Source organism: Corvus hawaiiensis, chromosome 26 (assembly GCF_020740725.1).
Source record: "Corvus hawaiiensis isolate bCorHaw1 chromosome 26, bCorHaw1.pri.cur, whole genome shotgun sequence".
In the NCBI taxonomy this organism is placed as follows: Eukaryota; Metazoa; Chordata; class Aves; order Passeriformes; family Corvidae; genus Corvus; species Corvus hawaiiensis.
The window spans coordinates 27,078,346-27,098,038 of record NC_063238.1 but is presented as its reverse complement, the minus strand read 5'-3'; the positions used below and the strand labels follow the sequence as shown (position 1 = coordinate 27,098,038).

The following is a 19,693-nucleotide window of genomic DNA, read 5'->3' as shown; positions in this document are numbered from 1 at the left end:
TAGATGTAGGCATGGCAAACTTAAACAAATTTAAAATAAATCTATGCAGAAATTTCATGAAGAGCCATTAAAAACAGAGTTATCACTTCTGGCACAGGAAAACTGCAACATGAAGATGAAAAGAAAGTGGCAGAACAGACCACAGCAAACTGTCATTGCCCTGGTCTTACACACCTCTGGATCTGCAATAAGTCAAAGTCAGACACAGGACAAGTAAAACGGACTTTTGCCACAACTGCAGTACAGCTGTTCTTACGTTCTCAAATACTTAATTTCAAGATACAAAATCTCCATCAACATTTGGAAGTGCTACACTCACAAAACATGGGAAAAATGGAATGCACTCTGCTCTCTTCACTGATCACAACTGAACAAGAAGCAAAAAAACCCTGCAATGGTAAATGACGCTCCGTCAAAAGCAAAAAACCCGTACTTTTAGGACCACATAGTGCATTCCCAGCTTACCCATCAGTTTTTGTTGGGAACTAACCAAAGTAGCAGCTGCAGTTTTTCACACCTCTCACGAGCTCCATCCTGCGTCAGACAGTGCCAAGCTATCTTTCTCGATTCCCTTAAAAACTACTACTGTACACACCTAAGTTTAGGTCTAGCTCTGTCTTTCCTGGCAGTGCTGCCAATATATTTAATGAAACATCCATGTCACCTCAGAAAATTCTCCCCACTAGATGTTTCATTTGGTGAGCAGTTTTCCTTTTTGCAACTCAGAGCATCCTGTAGATGAATGTACAAAGCTGCAAGATCTTCACAGGTCTCTGTTAAAAATGAATTCACAGCTGCTGCAGCAGTTTTAAGGAAATATCACAGTTCAGATGATAAACAGATAAGCAATGCTCCAATTCAGCACTCGTTATTGTCATCTTATTTAGTGTAGACAAGGAGGTGGGGAAAGAAGGGTTACCTATACTGTCCAGATGGCAGTAATGCACAATCACAGAAAGAGATGAACTCAGATATTCATGGTATATAATTGCTGCCTATTTACATGATACTAAGTACTATGATTTTGCTCTGAATCTTTCTAGTATTCTGGGTTCCCAGAGGTCTTGAACCTCCTGTGTCTCTTCTGAAGTACGTCCAGCTCATCTACAAAAAGCATCTCAAAACAGTAAGAGAAAGGGCAACTTCATGTGACCATATGCTAACTTCACGTGACCATACACATACACTTGTCCCTGCCCACTCCCATAACAGTAAAGTTGATCAGAACACTGTCTTACGACGAAAATTTTAATTATTCATTCACACAATTATATTACAAAACCCAAGAAGTTAATGAGACTATCCACATGTCCTAAGCTAAGGAAGCATACAGAGTGTCTTGCATGAAAAGCTTGGTTGAAAAAGTGGCAAGAAAAACGGCTGACAAATTATCCTAATAAAGACACCAGATTTTCTGTGGATTAGAATTAAGGCAGAACTTTGTGCCTTATCTCACTTTTCCCTGGTGTTGACCAAGTGCTCTGCAATCTTCTTGATGGTTGAGCTGAATAATCAGGAGAAACTGCTGGTGCACTAGGATGACAGTGGAGTGGGTTAGACACCAACCTAAGTCTTGATCACATGAACTCAGTTTCCTTTCTCATCAACAATCTTCTCTGCACTGCTGGGCAGACCACCTCAAGAAGTGCCCAACTGAAGAAAAATTGTCTACCTAGAAGGCTTTCCTCCAAAGCAGAGCATGATAAGGATTTATCAACAAAATACATAAAGAGCAAAAACAAACAAAAAAGTCCTTTCTACCAACACCACTAAAAAACCAATGAATCTCTTTTATTTTGTTCAGAGAAACAGAACAAGCATTTTATCTGAAGACCTACAAACAAATCAGTCACTGTTCAGCATCACTATCAACATTTTTAACTGGACGCTACACGAAATTTTAATTAATAAAAAGAGCCCTGTGATAGAAAATACTACGCAGCCTCAATAAAAGTAATCTGTCAGCTTGACCTCTAACATGCCATGACTTCAATCAAAATAGACCAGAACGGAAAAGATTCCAATTCTTACCCTATTGAAATGTATGCAAGTTATGCATTTCACGAGCCACATTTTAATCATTAAAGTCTTTAGAAAGTGACTATTACTCAACATCTACATGCTTTGAAAAATGACACAAAATTTCTGAGGTGACATTAACATTGTTCCATTGTCAAATGAGTTATCTTTTTCAGCAAGTAAGAGCAGAGTGAGATAAAACTTAGAGATGATCTTATTTTAAAAATAAAGACTATTTTGAATTCTATCATAAGAAATCAAATAAAATAATTACTGTTACCTTAATTTCAGTGCTTTGCATGCAACAAAACCTCAGATGAAAGTGGAAATGTCCATTACATAATGTGAGTTCAAATTTTACTTTTTAGAATGGAAAATTCTGCTATGTGTCTAAAGGAAGTAATTTTTTGGAAAAATCTTTTTCCATGCTACTTTTTGATCAGTCAGTGCAAGGTATGATTTTTACATTATTTGTGTGAACAAATGTCTATGTTTCACTTAAAGCACTTGTCAAAACATTCAATGTATATAAGCAACTCCATGTGTCAGCAGACAGAAGAAATTTCCATAAAGCAAGGTGAGTGCCAAGACAAACTCAGCAACAGTTGCTTTTCTAAAATCTTGAAATATTTTCCTACAGCAGCCACATGTGTGCATGGAAATAATTAACAGGTAAATGACACGTAGAAATCTGCACATGACAATTTATCAAAACTTTTTACTTAACTTTCACTCTTGACATGCAAGCCTTACTCAACCAATTCTACAGCTATATAGCAAGGAGCTTTTCCTTTGCATTTAACATTCTCCAATTCTATTATCAGATCTTAAAAAATCCAACCACACAACTGTTCTAATATTTACAGCTTATGCTTCTAACTATTACAACTTTATGGATAATCTTTATGATTTGGTTACGGAAGAAATCCAAATAAAGAAATAATCATGCATTTCACTTATTTAAATATATCGTTTTATAAAGTCATCCAACAAACCACTCAGATGCTGTTAGCTATGCTGAGATAGCTGAAGAGTAGAACTGCCAAAAATGCACGCTTCGAAGATCTGTGGTCCATAAAAGTCACTGTAATACGGTGCTCCATTTTTCACTTTTCAGAAAAAGGTCATAAAACACGCACCAAGGTGACCCCTTCTGTGACTTCACTGCAAATGGGTTCCATATTGGTTCTACATGACTCTGAAGACTTAGTGTCTCTGAAACTCTTTGGGCCATGCACAGATAAAATCCACCATTTACTGGGGACACCTATGCTTGTGCTCAAAACTTCTTGAGCTCAAGCTTCTACTTCTTCAGGGAGAGTGAAAAAGAAGAGTGAAGAACTGCAATAGTTCTTTTTACCCTTGCAAAAAATCTGTGAGTTCTATCACTGCTAACAGACAGACTTTAACCTACCACTGTGTCCGAGTGCTTAACTTGGTATTGTTTCCAGATGTGTTGCCTCGAAAATAACTTTCTAGTGGTTTGGGGTGTTTTTTATTGTTACTGCTTGCTTTTTAATTTGTTTTGTGGGGTTTTTTAATGGTTTACTTAGTTTAAGGGATGGCACTTGATCTATATCCAGCTCTGGCATAGCCTAGTTAATCCCAGTTATCTGTGTTTCTGTGGGTTTTCCTCCCCTGAATAGCAGACCTCATCAAATAAGCTGACCAAAGAAAGGTAGAGGTTCAACACACACCTAGGAAGATTTACCTGAGATTGCCAAAACATCTGCAATAGCCGATTAGTATTACATTTACACAGTTTACCCAATAGACAGCTCCTCAAAACCAAGTAACACTTATACCCACAATGATTAATAATAATTTATTAACTGTCCAATAAATATGTATGTCATACAAGAATCTGAAACTCCACAGTTTCTTCATATTTCAAGTTTTATCCTTGTGGGAAAAAAAAAATTCCATGAAAATATATTGCTACAAGTTTCTCTAGACTTTTATTTTGGCAGCTAATAGCTCACAGTGGCTTTCACAAACAGTATTCCAAAAATGCTTAGAAGAACAGTACAGTCTGTCTCAGATTTTGTTTTATACAACTGGCATGCTTTACGCATTTTGATTCAAGAGCTAGTAAAGTGTCCCAGACATACATCAAAATAACTGCTATTGAAGCACTACCTGAGTGTATTAATAGTTAATCCTTAAGCAAGACTATGCATTAGGAACATAGAAGACACATGGCAAACTATATTACTCTTTTAAATACTGAATACTCTGGGAAATGAAAGAGTGCAAAGGCCCAACTCTAAACACTACTAAGACTTCTGGAAAGATTGCTAGTTATAATCTGTCTCCTAAAATCCGTGTTTAAGCAGGTATTATATCACATCTTCCCGCCAGGAAATGAAGGTAACATTGGTTATTTTAACAGAAAACTAAAGGAAAAAACCACAGTAATATAGACACACATTTTTCCACACTGAAACACAGAAAATATAGTCACAGTTTCAAACAACACATCATTGCAGTTTAGAATTATCTTTTAAACTTACTGTGTTAGTTGAATCTTCTTGTAAAATTCTATCATATAACTGGATAGCATCTTCATACCTGTTCAAAGAAATCAGTCATATTTATTTCTGTTAAGACAGAACTTCTGACTTTTTGACTCTTCTTGCAATAGTTAATAACCCTCCTGCATTTTTTTAAACTGAAATATAATATACGTATAATAAGCAAACTATATTTACACAAAATTCTTTTGAGTGAGTGCTAAGTATCAACAGCAGTATTGTATGTCACCAATTAAGAAAAACATATGGGAATTGCTTCATGGAATACCGTTTCAGCAACAACTTAGGTATTTTACACCCAGTACCTTACTCTCCTGTCTGTTCTCTCTTTATCTATACCTGATAGGTCCAACCATCACATCTCTTACTCCCCCTTTCACATCTCACAAGAAACAGAAACTCCAAAATTTGAAAAGCCATCCAAAATAATGACATTTCACTTCATTGTTTTAACTTAGAACTTCATGTAAAGTTTCTTCTGTTGTGACTTTATATGAACAGCTGCATACAGCAAACTGGAAAGATTCCTATAGGATTCTACCCCAGATTGTAACATAAATCTTGAAAGAAAATGTTTTCCACCATTTCCCACTTTTTATTATTTGTTTATCAATTAACTCTGCGATCTGAACTATGCTTGAAACAGGTTACTTCAGGTGCTGTGAGCACTTCAAACCTTCTGGGAAACAGATCTGGGCATTCAGTCAGCTGTGTACATGGCCCAAACAAAGGAAGTAATTCAAACCATATTTCACTACACAGCCGTTGTGCTATCACCACAGAACTAGGGCATACACTGTGTCTTCATGTGGAGTTTGATATGTAGCTTTTCAGAGATACTGCTGATTGATTTTTGATGCTCCACATTCCTTAGACATCACCTTAGACACACATTTACATCCTCTCACTGTTCCCTAAGCACTGCTGACATTATCATAGCTCAGCTGTCCAGACCAGATACCACAAGGTATAGGAACTAGTGCGAAAGGAAGCACAAAACCAGAAACGTGTAAAAGGTGGCTGCTACAGACTTGAGCAGATGTACTGTAAAATGCTGTATTTTTGTTCTCTGTTACTTGCTGCTTTGTCAAATGCATTTTAAAAGACTGACTGATGGCCATAATCCCAGCTTCACAGGGTGAACTTCCAGAACATTATTCTTTTTACTAGCAAGTGTGTACAGGGCTGTCTCATTCTATGGGGATGTTCTTCACTGTTTCCTCTTCCTGTTGGGGAAAGCAGAATCCTCCCTAGATCCTGCAAGTCCTAAAATTTAATAAGAAGTTCACTTCAATTGAAAACATGATGCCTCCAGCCTAAATCTTCCTAGACTTCCTTTATAGTCAGTGGAGAGACAGGCTCCTCCATGGCATGGCTTAGAGCACCTGCACAGGGGCTCCTGTTTAAAACAACCCCAAGCTGAAGCCTCTTTCTTCTCTGACTTCTAGAGAAGACCTATGGACATGAAACCAGCTTTTATTAATTTCTCTGCTCCCTGATACTCTAATCTCAAGGATCTGACCTGACAGAGACGTTTTGTCAAGAATTTTCATGAGCACTTTCAGAAAACTATGGCTCAATAGTGCTTCATTGCTGAAACCACACATAATGTTTGTGCAGCAGTCATCTCCCACAAAGATCAGTTCCCATGCAATAACATCTTTAATGTAGTCACATAAGCCTGAACTGAATTATGATCTATTGTACTTCTGAATAGGTTTCAGGAAGGGGGAAAAACTGCTGCCATTCTCTCACTGTCTTCCTACCCTATATAAAATGAAGACAAGAGAGCTAGGTTTAATGGAAATTCTTCAAGAATGTGTATTTTATATAAAGTGAGTGCGAAACACAGAGCATCTGGTTGCCCTGAGACAGCTCCTGTGAATGGAGTCCATTTATTCATTCTCGATCCAAGCAACAGACATTTATCAGTGTTTCCTATTAAATACCACTTTCAAGGCTAATTTTGCAAGAATGTAATGGATGAAGAACATATGCTAAGTAAGTAGCTTTTCAAAACCCATTTAGGGTGTACTTCCAATTCCTTTTTATCAATATGGCCCAAAGGCTCCAAACTCACCAACTTTGTATGCAAAATGTGGCACGGAACAGATTTTCTATCATTCAAAGTCACTGGAAGTCATTCTCAACACCCAAGTGCTATCAAACAGAATGTTGACAATAAAGATGTATCCAAGGAGAAATGTGTACAATAAAGTTCATTCTCAAGCCCTGAGGTCATTCATTTGGAAAGCTGCAAAGTTTTAATCTGTTCATTATTTTAGTAATTTCTGTTAAACTTAGTACCCTATAACCCTTCTATAGGATATTTCAAGAAAGTCAGTCTGATTTTTATGTTCTGCCATTCTATTCTATATGTTTTTTGATTTTTTTTTTCTATAACAAACTCTGTAGATTTAATCCTTTTTAAGTTCATTTCCCCACGCTCAGAAAACAAGAGTAAAGAGCTGCACCCTGCAGTAATCAGGAGTATAGAACAATTACGGCAAAAAAAATGCTGGCACTGATTTTCGTATGCTCCCCTGCCTCTGTGAGATGAAACTTACACCTCACAGAATCTGCCAAAAAACTGTGCAGTGTTCTACTGTATAATGACTTCTGCTGTCAAGTAAGAGATCCTTCTGATCTTTGATCTCTGATGGGAAGATTGCAAAAATGAAACACTGCATAGTACCCGCAAAAATGCAACACAAGTGTCTAAAAATCTTAATATGATCATGCACACTGTTACTTCCTATAAAGAAACTGCCCATCATTATTTCGCCATTCTGTAATGGCTGAAATCTTTTTTAAGAAAGAGCAAACATTTTTTCAGACAGAAAGTATGTTTTTTTCAAATTCAGGTTTTACCTTTCCATAGCTTCAAATCGCATTCCAGTTAACCGTTTAACTCTGTGGCTCCCAGGAAACTGCCGCCTGAGCTCCTGAAGACAAAACTACACAAAGAACCACAAAACCTATTGTGAATATAATTATCTACACAGAAACTAGAAGAAGACAAAATAGAAAAAAAAAAAAAAAAATAAGGCCTTGGCTGATAATTCAACAACCTGGCATGCCAGTTCTGAATAAAAGTAAATACCAATTTCTGAAATAAGCAATAAAATGAATTGATAAAAACAAGGTCAGAAACTGAAATTCTGTCTGTTAGAAGACTAATTTTAAGTATCTTCCATACAGGGCACTAGACTGTCAGGTCCCCTTGGGAATAGTTATTTGCCCTGAAAATTACACTCATGTACTGAAACAGCTCTGATACCATTAAAACTTGAATTCTATTTAGTTGCCACATAGTAACACAAGACAGTAAAAAAAACAAAATAAAGACAGTAAGAGCTTAAGTGATACTTTTTTAATAAATGGATATTTCACAATGGAACAAACTATGCTAATACAATGCTCTGCGTTTATTTTTAAAATAAAACTCTGAAATCCAAAGAAAATGTTTGCCACTGGCTTGGGTACAGCCTGCTGGCAGAAGAGGCATAGTTTTTAACTCCTGAAATCAATGAGGCACCTGGGCTGGATAAAAAGAATTCATCACAGGCAGATTTCTCCAGATTAGCAGAGGATGTTTCGAAAACGGACTGAGTCACAACTTCCCCAGAGCAAACTAACTCGTAACCATATCTTGAATGTGCCTAAACAGCATTTCAGAGTTTGTAGCTGACTCATAACAGTGGGAGGCAGGATAGTCCACAGGCTCTCAAACAGACCAGTGGTGTGCATCACGTTAAAAGCTTCACACTGAATCCTCCTCTTCTAGGCACTTATTTATGCAACTCAACTTAGAAACTTGTTCTTCAGACATAAGGTTCTAGTAGAGGCCTAGCTACATAATCTATTCCATCTCACCACATCCACAGGTCAAAGGAAAAAGTACAAATCAGTAACAATTAGTACGATCCCTCTTTGTTTCTGCAGATAAACAGGTTGCTAAAGCACATTCAAGAGGAATATTTACATCTCTCATAGATGCTAAAAAATAGAAAAGGAAGAGAGAAAAGCAACAGTAACCAAAGTTGTAATGCTTAGCCTCAAGCAAGAACAGACTATTTTCATCACAACCAACTTAATTTGCAATGAACCAAGATCCTTACATTGCAATTTCAGATAGAAAGACTCAGGTTTAGTACAGAAATAGTTTACTGGCACTCTTGAGTGATGTCTAGGTGAACTGCTGTTCCTCTAGTCACAAAAAACTACATGTACTTAGCAGCATGTTACATGACATCTGAATTAATCTGACCATTCTTAAGAGGCAGGAAAATTTACATAAAACTCAAGAAAAGTAGATTCACTCCAGCTTTTAAAACCCAGACAACCTTGTAGACTTTAAAAAAAAATACAATAAATCCATCCTGTGGTCCAGTGATCAGTGGATCCCAAAGGATAGTGATTTTTATAAATACATGTACTATTCTTCTCCACAAACAACAAAAATTGTAACACTTATAATAATAAATTACATATTCTGCAGGAGGACTTTGACATCTGAAAAATCCTCATTGACAATATGAAAGTAGTGCTCAAGTGCAGGAGTAATACAAGACCAGAACTGTTCACATTAGATCTCACTACACAATCATTACTCAACCAAACACTGCCAGAGGGCCAAAATAAGCTCATGTAGATTAAGCTATTGGACACAACAAAGTGACAGGAAAAGTTGTAAGAAAGTCACAAACAACTCACTGTAACACTGATAAAACCAAAAGCACAAGAATAAATTACAGCAGCTGTATCTTCAAAATGTTCTGGACTCAGCAGCACTGAATGTCCTCTTTAAATGGAACTTGTAATCCCCATAATCATTTATTTTATTGAGAACTGGTTTTGCACCACGTCAGTACTCTACTTGCGACATTCTCTCAGAATTCTCTCAGTTACAACGGCAAACATAATTTGCATGTGAAACTTCAGCTTGCACTTAATTTGCTTTCTGACTTTTTAAATATCAGACAAAGGCAGAGAAATATAAACCTGGACTTCAGCAGGTAAAACACTGGTAATTCAAATGCTGCCAACAACAGGTGACTGCACTAAACCACCTGTGTGAACCAACTGGCTGGTTGCAGCAGGGGCATGGACTACACATGGGCTTTTTGTGCAGGATGGAAAGGACAAAGTAATAAATAGAGGAAAGAAAAAGAAAAAAACAAAAGACAGAGAAATGCTTCTGAAAACTACCTCAGCTTCTCATTTGGAGTAGATGAGACCTCTCCCCCTAAGAAAAATGCATCACAGCTGTCAAAAGCTCACTGCTAAAATACCAGAAGTTCTAAAGCTGTTTGTCTACTTTGGAGCTACAGCTGTGGTAAAATGCCACAAATGATGTTGACCTGTTTGAATTAATGACTTCTTTATGATAAATCAATCAAATTAAAAAATAAAAAATAACTCTAAGTTTCCTCCTATGATTTTAATCTTGTTTCTGAGCTGCATATAAAATGTTGCATTCCCCCCCACTATTCCTTAAAGGGCACAGACACTGAAATTTAAACTCCCTGCCAGGGTTAGTACAAACAAATAGTGTTTCACAACTTATCTTTCAACACTGGCTCTGTCAACAATTTTGTGAAAGTCTTCTTTAAAAGACCCTGAAAATAAAGACTAAATCTGTTTTACATATAAATCAGTATTTATTTAATCATGTATTTATTTAAACAGTAAGTCTATTTGGTTTTGTTTAAACAAACAGCTATACTACAAGAGTATTTTCTTCTGAGGGACAAAAGAGAAGGAAGTTCAGTGGGGTCACAAGTTCAAAGTCTTGTACTGTATTTTCCAGCATATTCCACTTTATCATATATATCATATATATGGGATGCCAGATAACCCTGTCTAGTTCTGCCTGCTTTCAAACTGCCCTTCTCCCAACCACATCCTCTAGTCTGTCCCGCTGCATTACGTTTTACCCAAATGACATCACATGAAGCTCAAAGATCTTATGAGGTATTTTGTCATCTGACAGAGAACAAGGCACTGGAGAAGTAATTGCTGTGAAAGACCTGGGGCCTTGAAAATGGCTTTTTACGTAGAATAAGCTCAAGCTTGATGGCTTTCAGGGTGCAAGACAAGCCTCTGTTTTCTTCTGTTTTCTGAAGGAGGCGTGAAAAGATTATTAAAATTTTCCTGCAAGACATACTTTTGCCTTTTCCTGTTGTTGCCTTTAAAGGATTAGCTAAGCTGACTGGGTTGTTTTGTTTCAGTGGCTTTGTTTGTTTTTAATCTAACGAACAGGTTACAGTTCAAAATAAGCTAATTCTATCTCAATTGTTATTTGTATCATTCAAATAAATTTACATCCAAATTAATAAAACTCAAATATCCATTAACAATATTTTTATCAACAATCACCAAATAACTTGGATTGCAACGGACCCTTGGAGTTCACCTGCTCCAAATCCCCACTCAAAACAGAGCCAGTTTCCAAGGGAGTGCAGGGCCATATCCCAATCTATTTTTAAGCATTTCCAAAGGAGATTCCACAGCTTCAACGTGCCAGTTGTCATAAAGCATTCACAAAGTTTGTCCTAATACATAAATGGAATTTCCTTTGTTGCAGCTTACATCCCACACTTGTCTTTTGCTGCACATCTATGAAAATGTGCCCACCTTCTTTCTACTTTCCTTCCCATCAGTACATATTCAAAAATCCCTTCTTGACTTTTCCAAGACTTAACACAGATCTCCCAGCCTTTCCTTATACATTATGCAGTCCAGCTTCTTATTCATGTTGAAGATCTGCTCCAATATGTCAATGACTTTCTTTGATGGTAGCCAACACGACATACAATATGATACGTAAGATGGGTCATTTTACCTCAAAACATTCAGAAAACCAATATAATTTGGGAGTTTTTCAATAAACAAACATTCTCTGTACAATATGGCAACTTTAATATTATTCTTGACCTTTAGCCCATACCAGAGTAGCTGTAAATATTTTCATGGCTATTGGAAGAGATGTGATCTGTATAAACAGAAGTTATGCCTTAGAGGAGGTAGATGGCGGCAGTTCCTTCACAGCTGTGTATTTCTTGACAGATACTCTTTCTACCAGTCCAAGCTACGGAGTTCAGAATATCCTGTAACTGTCCAAAAACCTATTTGGAAGAGACACCCAGGATGAAAACATACAGTGTGAAAGAAAAGCCAACTTGAAAACTTACCAATGCCAAATCATCTCGACTGCAGTCCAGGGCAGCAATCATCACCTGTTCATAAATTATCCAAACTGGACACAAAGAGACAATAAATGCAGATAATTGGTTTGGAGTTTGTTTAAGACAATAGGAAGCACCTATCGTGTAAACAGGATTAATTAATTCTGTCTGTACATTTTTCCCCATCTACTCTCATGAATCACATCTGAAACAGGGACAAATTAAGAAACTGCTGGAATTAATTAAAAACGTATTTAAGCAATTTAGTGCTTTTAGTGCCGAAGTATTTTCTGACATCTTGAAAGACAAAAAAGCTCTAATTCTGTTTTTCCCAACAAAACTGCCATATTCTAGCCAGATCCCCGTGAAGACTTGCTTCAATTTCTGTCACAGTGTTGAAGAACAGAAAATCAGGCAAGTAACATCTAAGTAACAGCTGCACATGAAGTTTTTGCATTGCAATCTAAATACTAGTACAGCAAGTTAACAGTTCTAACAGGTAATTTTTACAGCTGTTTTCACTGCAGCCCACTTTTGGGAAAGAAATAAACTCTTGGAATTCTGGAAGCCTATTAGACTAAGAAAGTAATATATATTTCATCAACATCAGCACATACTGAAAGACAATACAAAGGCTGTTAAATAAAATAGAGACTGAAAAAAGAAAACCAAATCAGACAATGAAACTTTTAAAATAATGGTTGTTTACTTACTGTCATCTCCAAGTTTAGATGCATATTCATTAATTAACTCTTCTCCAACATCCACTATCTGTTCACTGTTTCGGTAGTTTTCTTCCCTCCATTTCCTCATTTTGTCACGCATATCTGTGGGCAAAGGGGAGTAAAAAAATTAAAATTTCCAGATAGTAATGGAATTTGAATGTGCATATGATAGATAAGATACACATATGAAGAATGGTTTTAAAGAGCAACAGAGCTAAAAAAGTTACTTCTAATACTAAAAAACTACAGAGAACAGATCTCTGAAACCTCATTACCCAAACTGCACTCATACTCTAACATAATCAGTTCAACTTCTAAGTTTGCAATCCCTCAGGACAGTAACACATGCAGTAAAAAAATGTATACCTAGTTATCCAATAAATAATAAAATTTATCCATTGTTAGGTAGAATAGGCTACAAGAGATTTCTCCCAAGTAGTTTCACACATTCACAAACAACACTAAAACTGCATTTCTGCTACAGGTGGATAAATTTTCGCTTGAAATTTTAGAAAAAACATTAAAACTTCCACTCTGAAAGGAAGTTACACACTCCTAGAGAAAGGAGCTTCAAGAAAGGTAGACATGAATGTGAAGGCTTTCTATACCAGGGAAGTGTCCAAAAAAATATCACTGTTTACCTAGGCAAGATAGAAAAGACTGTTATTTTAGCATTAGGATTTTTGTTTCAAGAGTACATTTAAGAGGAGAGCAGGCATTTTCATCAAGTCAACTAGAAGCTACCTTGCCTGAGCTTTATTTATCTTCTAGATCAGGAAATTGCTAAGAATGCAATTTTATATATACAAACATTTATATATGTGTAGATGTTCTATAAACAAGAACAAATGTGGAGAAAACTGAAGGAAAATAGTTTTCATTACTAGATAGTGGCTTTACTAATAAGAAGGTACCAGGATAACTGTTGCTAATATTTTTTTAAAACTTTACAACAGCTGGAAAAACAAATACAGCGATAGATCTAAACACTGTCAGTTTTTCTTGCACTTCAAAACACAGAGTTAACATAAATGACAGTTAAAAATTAAGCACTGAAAGTTGTTCCATCTACCTGAAGTGATCTCAGATTGCTCATAGGACTGTTATTGTGCTACATTTTGTGTTTTGAAATTCAACCAAAACCACCACAGGGTTACATTTCATATGCATGGGCAAAGTTAAATGGTTCTAGACATATGATGGTCCCTGGAAATTCAACATTAGACGGCAAGAATGTGAGCGTGCACAAACATTCACAAAAGCTGACAAGCTAAATGCCTGAAAATAAATAAGCTGTCTGATTTCCACCCACTCATTTACTTGGAAATTATCAATGCCTTCATTTCAGTGTGATTCCAAATGGAATAGTGTTTGAATTATTTATTAACAGAAGGTACATCTACCATTCATCACACAAGCTCAACATTCACAGCAATGGAAAAAAACCTGTAGGACAAAGAATAGAATGTCAGCTGATGAATGAAAGATTTATTAATTTTAGAAATACTGATTTTATGTAGAAGGTAGAAGAAGAAAACACTAAGAAGTGCAGTAAAATTACATAAGGTTTTTAAAAACTGTCAAACATAAACAAAACATTACATTTTCTTAGTCAAATCAATTTTTTACTAAGAAATCTATCAAAAGAGTCAGATAATAATAACTTAAAAGTCTTGGAGATGTAATACAAGGCTGGGCAGGAGCAATTAGCAATTTTAGAAGAAAAAAACAAGGTAAAGAAATGTCTAAGTTTAATTACAATTTCTCCTGTCACATATAGGCTGGTGCTGAGCAACTGATACATTTGTTTTAGACTTGGGTTCTTCTAAATTGGCAGGCTTGGCACATGTAGATCAAAAGCATTACAAGTTCAAAGGAACAGAGGCAGCTGGGACAATGTCTGCTGTTTCCTAAAACCATGCAAGAAGTCTACTGCAAGCCAAGAGACACAACCTGTGTTTTATTTTTCTGTCCGGTAAAGTGTCAGCTCATTTGGCCTGAGCAACCAGATATGAAGTAATCCTCCTATAATTACCTACACTTGCACTGATGAATTGGATCATAGTTTTCAAGTCCTTGGTATCTAAAAGCCCCTGATGAAATGAAGGAAATTACCACTTTGGGGCAGACAGACATTTCAGACTCCAAAATGTGACCTTGGCATATAGCTGCTACCACGGCACTCAGTCAGGGACCCCGCAGCCATTATATTTCCAGAGCTCATTTGTATATTGATTCTCTGTTACAGACACGAAATCTTCATGCACAGCCCACCTCTGTGCACTCTCATGTGGCAGGTGCAGGCAGAGGCACAGGTGTCATTGCTGAGTGCTGCAGATGCTGCCTCTAACCCTGGCAACTCTGCTGTCAAAAGGGCCTCAATTTAAAAAAACCCCCAGCATCTCACCTTTGCCTGCTGTAATCCCATAAATCCATATATGAAACCCAGAGTAAACTGATCTGACCCTTTGATTACAACTGAAAATTAGGAATAGCTAAAAGAAAGCAAAGACAGAACAGAACACAACAAAACCACATCAAAAATCAGTTAACTGCACATAGATTATCATGGAGATAAAATCTTAAGACTGTTTTCTATTTCCTAGAGTCTTCCCATGCAAACTAAATATGAATTCAGTTTCTTAGTCACAGAAAGGGAGTTTGTCACCTAAAGTGGACTTTAATGACTAGAGACATTAAAGATGGAAGTGCTCGGTTTTTAAATTCAATAGGAATTTTCTCTCTTTTTGTATACAACACGTTCCCAGATACACACATTTGCAAGAAAATGGCCTTACATATACACAGTTAAAACTTCATCTTATAAAGCATTTTATGATATTTTCAAAAATGACACAGAGTTCCTTGAGAAAAGTCTCACATGAACATGGTACCAAAAACTTTTAAATGCCACTATTGGAACAGTACAATTTTTAATACAGTAGCATTACTAATTTAATGTTACAAAGAACTTAAGCAAGAGGCATTCAGAGCTTATAAAAATCTTAGAAAATACTTTTTTCACTTTTTCAATTTATATCAAAAGAAAGCTAATTTTAGAGAATATGCCATATTTCTCTTTTTCATTTTTTCATGATATCTACTGAAGAGAATTATTGACTGAAACAAGAGTTGCTGTGACAGCACTCAAAGATCCCCAAAATCTTGGGGAATGACAGCCTGAAGTCACTGCTTCACTTTAGCAGGGTGTGATGTGTTAATGCCATTAAGCTGCTGTGCAAGGGTAAGAAAAGAAAACCTGGTTTTTCTGTCCAATTCTGACAATGTCAGATGCATTTTCTGTGAAAGTCAATTGTTATTTTAAGAGGTCTTGAACTGCTACCTGTTTGCAGATCATGCTAATTTTGCACATAGAGGTTAACTCCAAAACTTGCTCCTAAAATGAAGTTACAGAGGTGTTTGCTTTTTTTAATATTTCCACTCATGGCACAAAATCATCTTTAATGTATCACTGAAAATATAAATATTTATTCTATGAAGTTCTACATAGCTTAAGAACCACCTAGTAAGAGGCTGCACATATCCTGGTACCAAGTGATGTCCAAACCTAATACATTATGATCCTTTGTTACACCTGCAGTTCTTGGCTTCCTGTCACTCCACATAGTTTCCAATTCTTTTACATATGAAGGAATCAGGAAATATGCCATTTTCTATAGGATAATTAGTATCAAAAAAAAAAAAAGGAGCAACATATTATCTTTGTCTCAAGTAAATAAGCTTTACTGCAAAATATGTTACATAAGAACACATAAGCTTGTCTTTCAATACCACAGCACCCTGTGGTATTGGATCATCTGAGCCCATTGATCAAGACCATGAAGTTAAATGGGATGTTTTCCTGCTACACAGATTTCCAAGTACACTTTAAAGCCTGAGACACAGCAACAAAGTAAAGAAAGAAAAAATAAAAACAACAGCTCCCACGCTGGAAAACACAGCTATTTTCAGTTATCTTTCCTAACCACCTGTACCACGCATGTACCTAACAACATTTAACTATGGTTAAACTCCTACCTCTGTCTCAAAGAACCTGAGTTAAAAGCAAAGCAAGGTACAAACTATTTCATTTGTTTCATGTAGTTCTTCTTTTCTAACTTTGAATCACAGATTCATCTTTGAGCAATATGTAAGTATAAAATGTCTTGTTCAGAAAGGCCTGGGTATATAAAGGACATATCAACCATACACTCAGTTTCACAGAAATAAGGCATTTTATAAAGATTCAAAATGAGCTACATAAAATTCCTAGAACTGTGTTCAAATTCTTTGCTAGGAACTAGGTGACAACACTGCTGGGATCACCTCACCTATGAAAAGCTTTATTGCACCAGGACCTGTTAAAGCTCACACAGAAAAAAAGAGAAAAGTTGTCTTCTTTAAGAAGAGTCTTCGCATGGTCTGTTGCAGGACTCCATTTTCACCTTATTTTTTGTCTCTTAAAATAGAGAAAAAAAATACAGAATTTTTCGAATGTGTGCTTCTAAAGTGGAGACAATCTCTTGTACCAACATACACCAGACTTTCATTTGGATGTACACAACTGAGAAGTTGAAATGATAAAACTCACCAGCTGGTCCTCCAAAGTTTCTCATTCAACCCCACCCACTCTACACCTAGCACAATGCCACAAATGTCAATCAGAACTCTTGGAAACAGAATATGGAGGTTATTTCTAAGAGCAGGAAGCTCACCTCAGTATGAATTAGCCACATCCAGAAGCAGTAAGCTTGAGTATCCTACACCTGGCCTCTATGTTAGAGCATAAACATAAACTCTGCAATGCCCTGGGCCAAAACAATCTAGGGCTAAATGTACAGAAACATGTTCACAGTGCATGTTACCCACCCTGTGAAAAAGCTCATTTCTCTTTCCAGTCACTGATACTCAAGAACAACAGGAAAAAAACCCCCTAAATCCCAGTTTTGTAACATCTGCTCAAGAAAAATAAAAACTGGAAAATTTTTCAACACAAGGTGGTTTAAGGCAACTTCTGTGAAAATCTAGTAACACCAGTAATGATCCATATGATCTCCATCCAAGATGAGCTTCACAAGTACTACAGCTTCATTCAAAAGATATAAAAGAATGGTCAATCAAGGTTTTCCCAATCAGTCTAATGACATCATGGTGATACAACCAAATATCAAAGTAAAATTAACTGACTTCCCGACACACTGGCAAGCAAGCCCACTTCTTCATCCTTATTAATTCACTTACAGCACTATTTTCTTCAATAACAGCTAAAATTTTTCCTGAGATTAATGCAATTTGAGCCAAAAACTGAATGTTTGAAATTCCATTTTGTTTTGCTTCAATCCTACAGAAAAAGGTACAGGAAAGACAGCATGGGAGCTATTTCAATGGGCAATTTACTGGCTTCTGCTAAAATACATCCCATGCAATATTCCTCCTGTTAGCTACAAAACCAAACTAAGCAACAATTCATGACTGAGGAATTATTCTACTACTCAATTATTTCTTCACAGATTAGCAGTAACGAAATGAAAACCAAAGATCACACCACTTCTCTCTGCATTATCTTCTCTACAGTATAATGTTTGTAACGCCTGGTATATAGCTAAAGGTTCCCCCTTTATGGCCAAAATTATTATAAACCATTCATTTATTCTTGACAGGAGACTGCAAGGGGTTTGAATGCTGTCTTGAGCTCACATGTGAATACTGGTTATGAAAGAAGAACCACTGAGAATGTCGAGTAAAGCTCAGACAGCACTGATGTATGAAAAATAAATCACCATTATGATCGAACAGACGCGAAAGCTATTAAGACCTGAGGGGCAGGATTTTCAAAAACTTTTGTCACTTCAGAAGTTCTTGGAGTTTCCCCACAAACGCTTGTGATCGAGTTTTACGAAAATATCACGTAATTTTCAGTCCACCAAAATATGAACTATGGCACAAACTGCTGACCCTGCCAAGAGACCATTATTCCGGGTAAGCGCTGTACCATGGGGGGAAGGCCGGGAAACGGCAGCGCAGCCGCCGCGCCCTGGGGACGCGGGGTCCGTCCCCGCGGAGCGGAGGCACGGGGAGCCGAGGGGAGGCGAGGCGGGGCTGGCCCGCCGCGCACCGGGGCAGCGTCACCGGCCGGAGAGCTGCGGGCACCGAGGGGCCGAGCGCAGGTCGCCGCTTCTGCGGCCCGGCCGCCCACAGCCCGAGGAGTCCGGCGGCCGCTAGAACCGCCACCCCTCGCCCCTGTTCCCCGGGCCTGGGTACGGTCGCCCGGCGCCGGCCCGGGCCCGCCGCGCTGACGGGCTCCGGGAGCGCCGCCCCCTCCCCGCGGCCGGGGGCCGGTCGGGCCGGGCACGGCCCCTGCCCCGGGCGGGGACCGCCGGCTGCGCGGCGTTACCTTCCCAAGTCACGTCGTACATCTCCGACACCTTCGCCATCTTGGCGGCCGCCCCCGTGACGCAGCGCGGTGACGGCCCCGGCCGTCATTGGCGGGAGGGCGGAGCGGGGCCGGCCCGCGGGGCAGCGCCCGGGGATGGCGTGAGGCGCCTGACGCCCGCAGCTCTGCCGGGGTCGCCGCGGGGCCCTTCCGACCCCTCCATCATCGTCGCTGCGGCCAGAAAGAGCCTCGCCCCGCTGGAGGAGTCCCCGAAGGGCCGGAGCGTCAGGCAGCCGGCGCCTGTCCCGCCAGGCCTTTGGGCTCTGCTCGTCCTTGCTCGCGTCGGGAGTGCAGCGACGGGGACACGCGTGATCGCCAGTCCGCGGCGCTCCGTGCCTGTGCCGCCCGCGGGCAGCTGGGTTCAAACCTCAGAGCCCAGAGTGCAGGTGCCACTAAGGGCTGCAGGTTAATCTCCTGTGTTACATCCGCATAAACTGTCCGGGACCAGTTCGCATGGCGTGAGGTTGTACACCTTCAATACACGCCGGGCGAAGAGGTGCCTGGTGTGGTTTGGGTTCAGTGTAAGCCCCCGGGAACCTGGAGGGGGGCATGAACCGTCAAGGGTTATCTGCCTGTGCCCCAGACGCCCCATGGGCAGTGAACCACCACAGCGATAAATTTCTGACCGTGAGTCGAAGAAGCCCTGAGGGGCTGGACAGAGAGGAGTGAGCCAGCTGTACTCACCTCTTGTCCTCTCCACTTCTGGCATCACAGCTTCTGCTCTGGAGATGAAGTGTTTCTTAGTAAATAAGGCTCTAGATTTCAATACTGTATAGTTGTTACGAAATAGAT

General features: G+C 38.6%; 1 protein-coding gene across 1 annotated transcript in view; it reads right to left on the bottom strand.

Annotated features, from left to right (window-relative positions):
- The window catches only part of EMC2 (ER membrane protein complex subunit 2), a 37,201-nt gene extending 18,237 nt beyond the window's left edge, over positions 1-18,964 (bottom strand). The window contains exons 1-5 of the mRNA XM_048286261.1: positions 18,863-18,964; positions 12,457-12,570; positions 11,750-11,814; positions 7,425-7,510; positions 4,533-4,590 (exon numbers count right to left, since the gene is read on the bottom strand). Of these exons, the coding sequence (XP_048142218.1) occupies positions 4,533-4,590; positions 7,425-7,510; positions 11,750-11,814; positions 12,457-12,570; positions 18,863-18,902 (363 nt within the window). The 5' untranslated portion in view covers positions 18,903-18,964. The remainder of the gene's footprint in view (positions 1-4,532; positions 4,591-7,424; positions 7,511-11,749; positions 11,815-12,456; positions 12,571-18,862) is intronic.
- Positions 18,965-19,693: the final 729 nt, after the last annotated feature.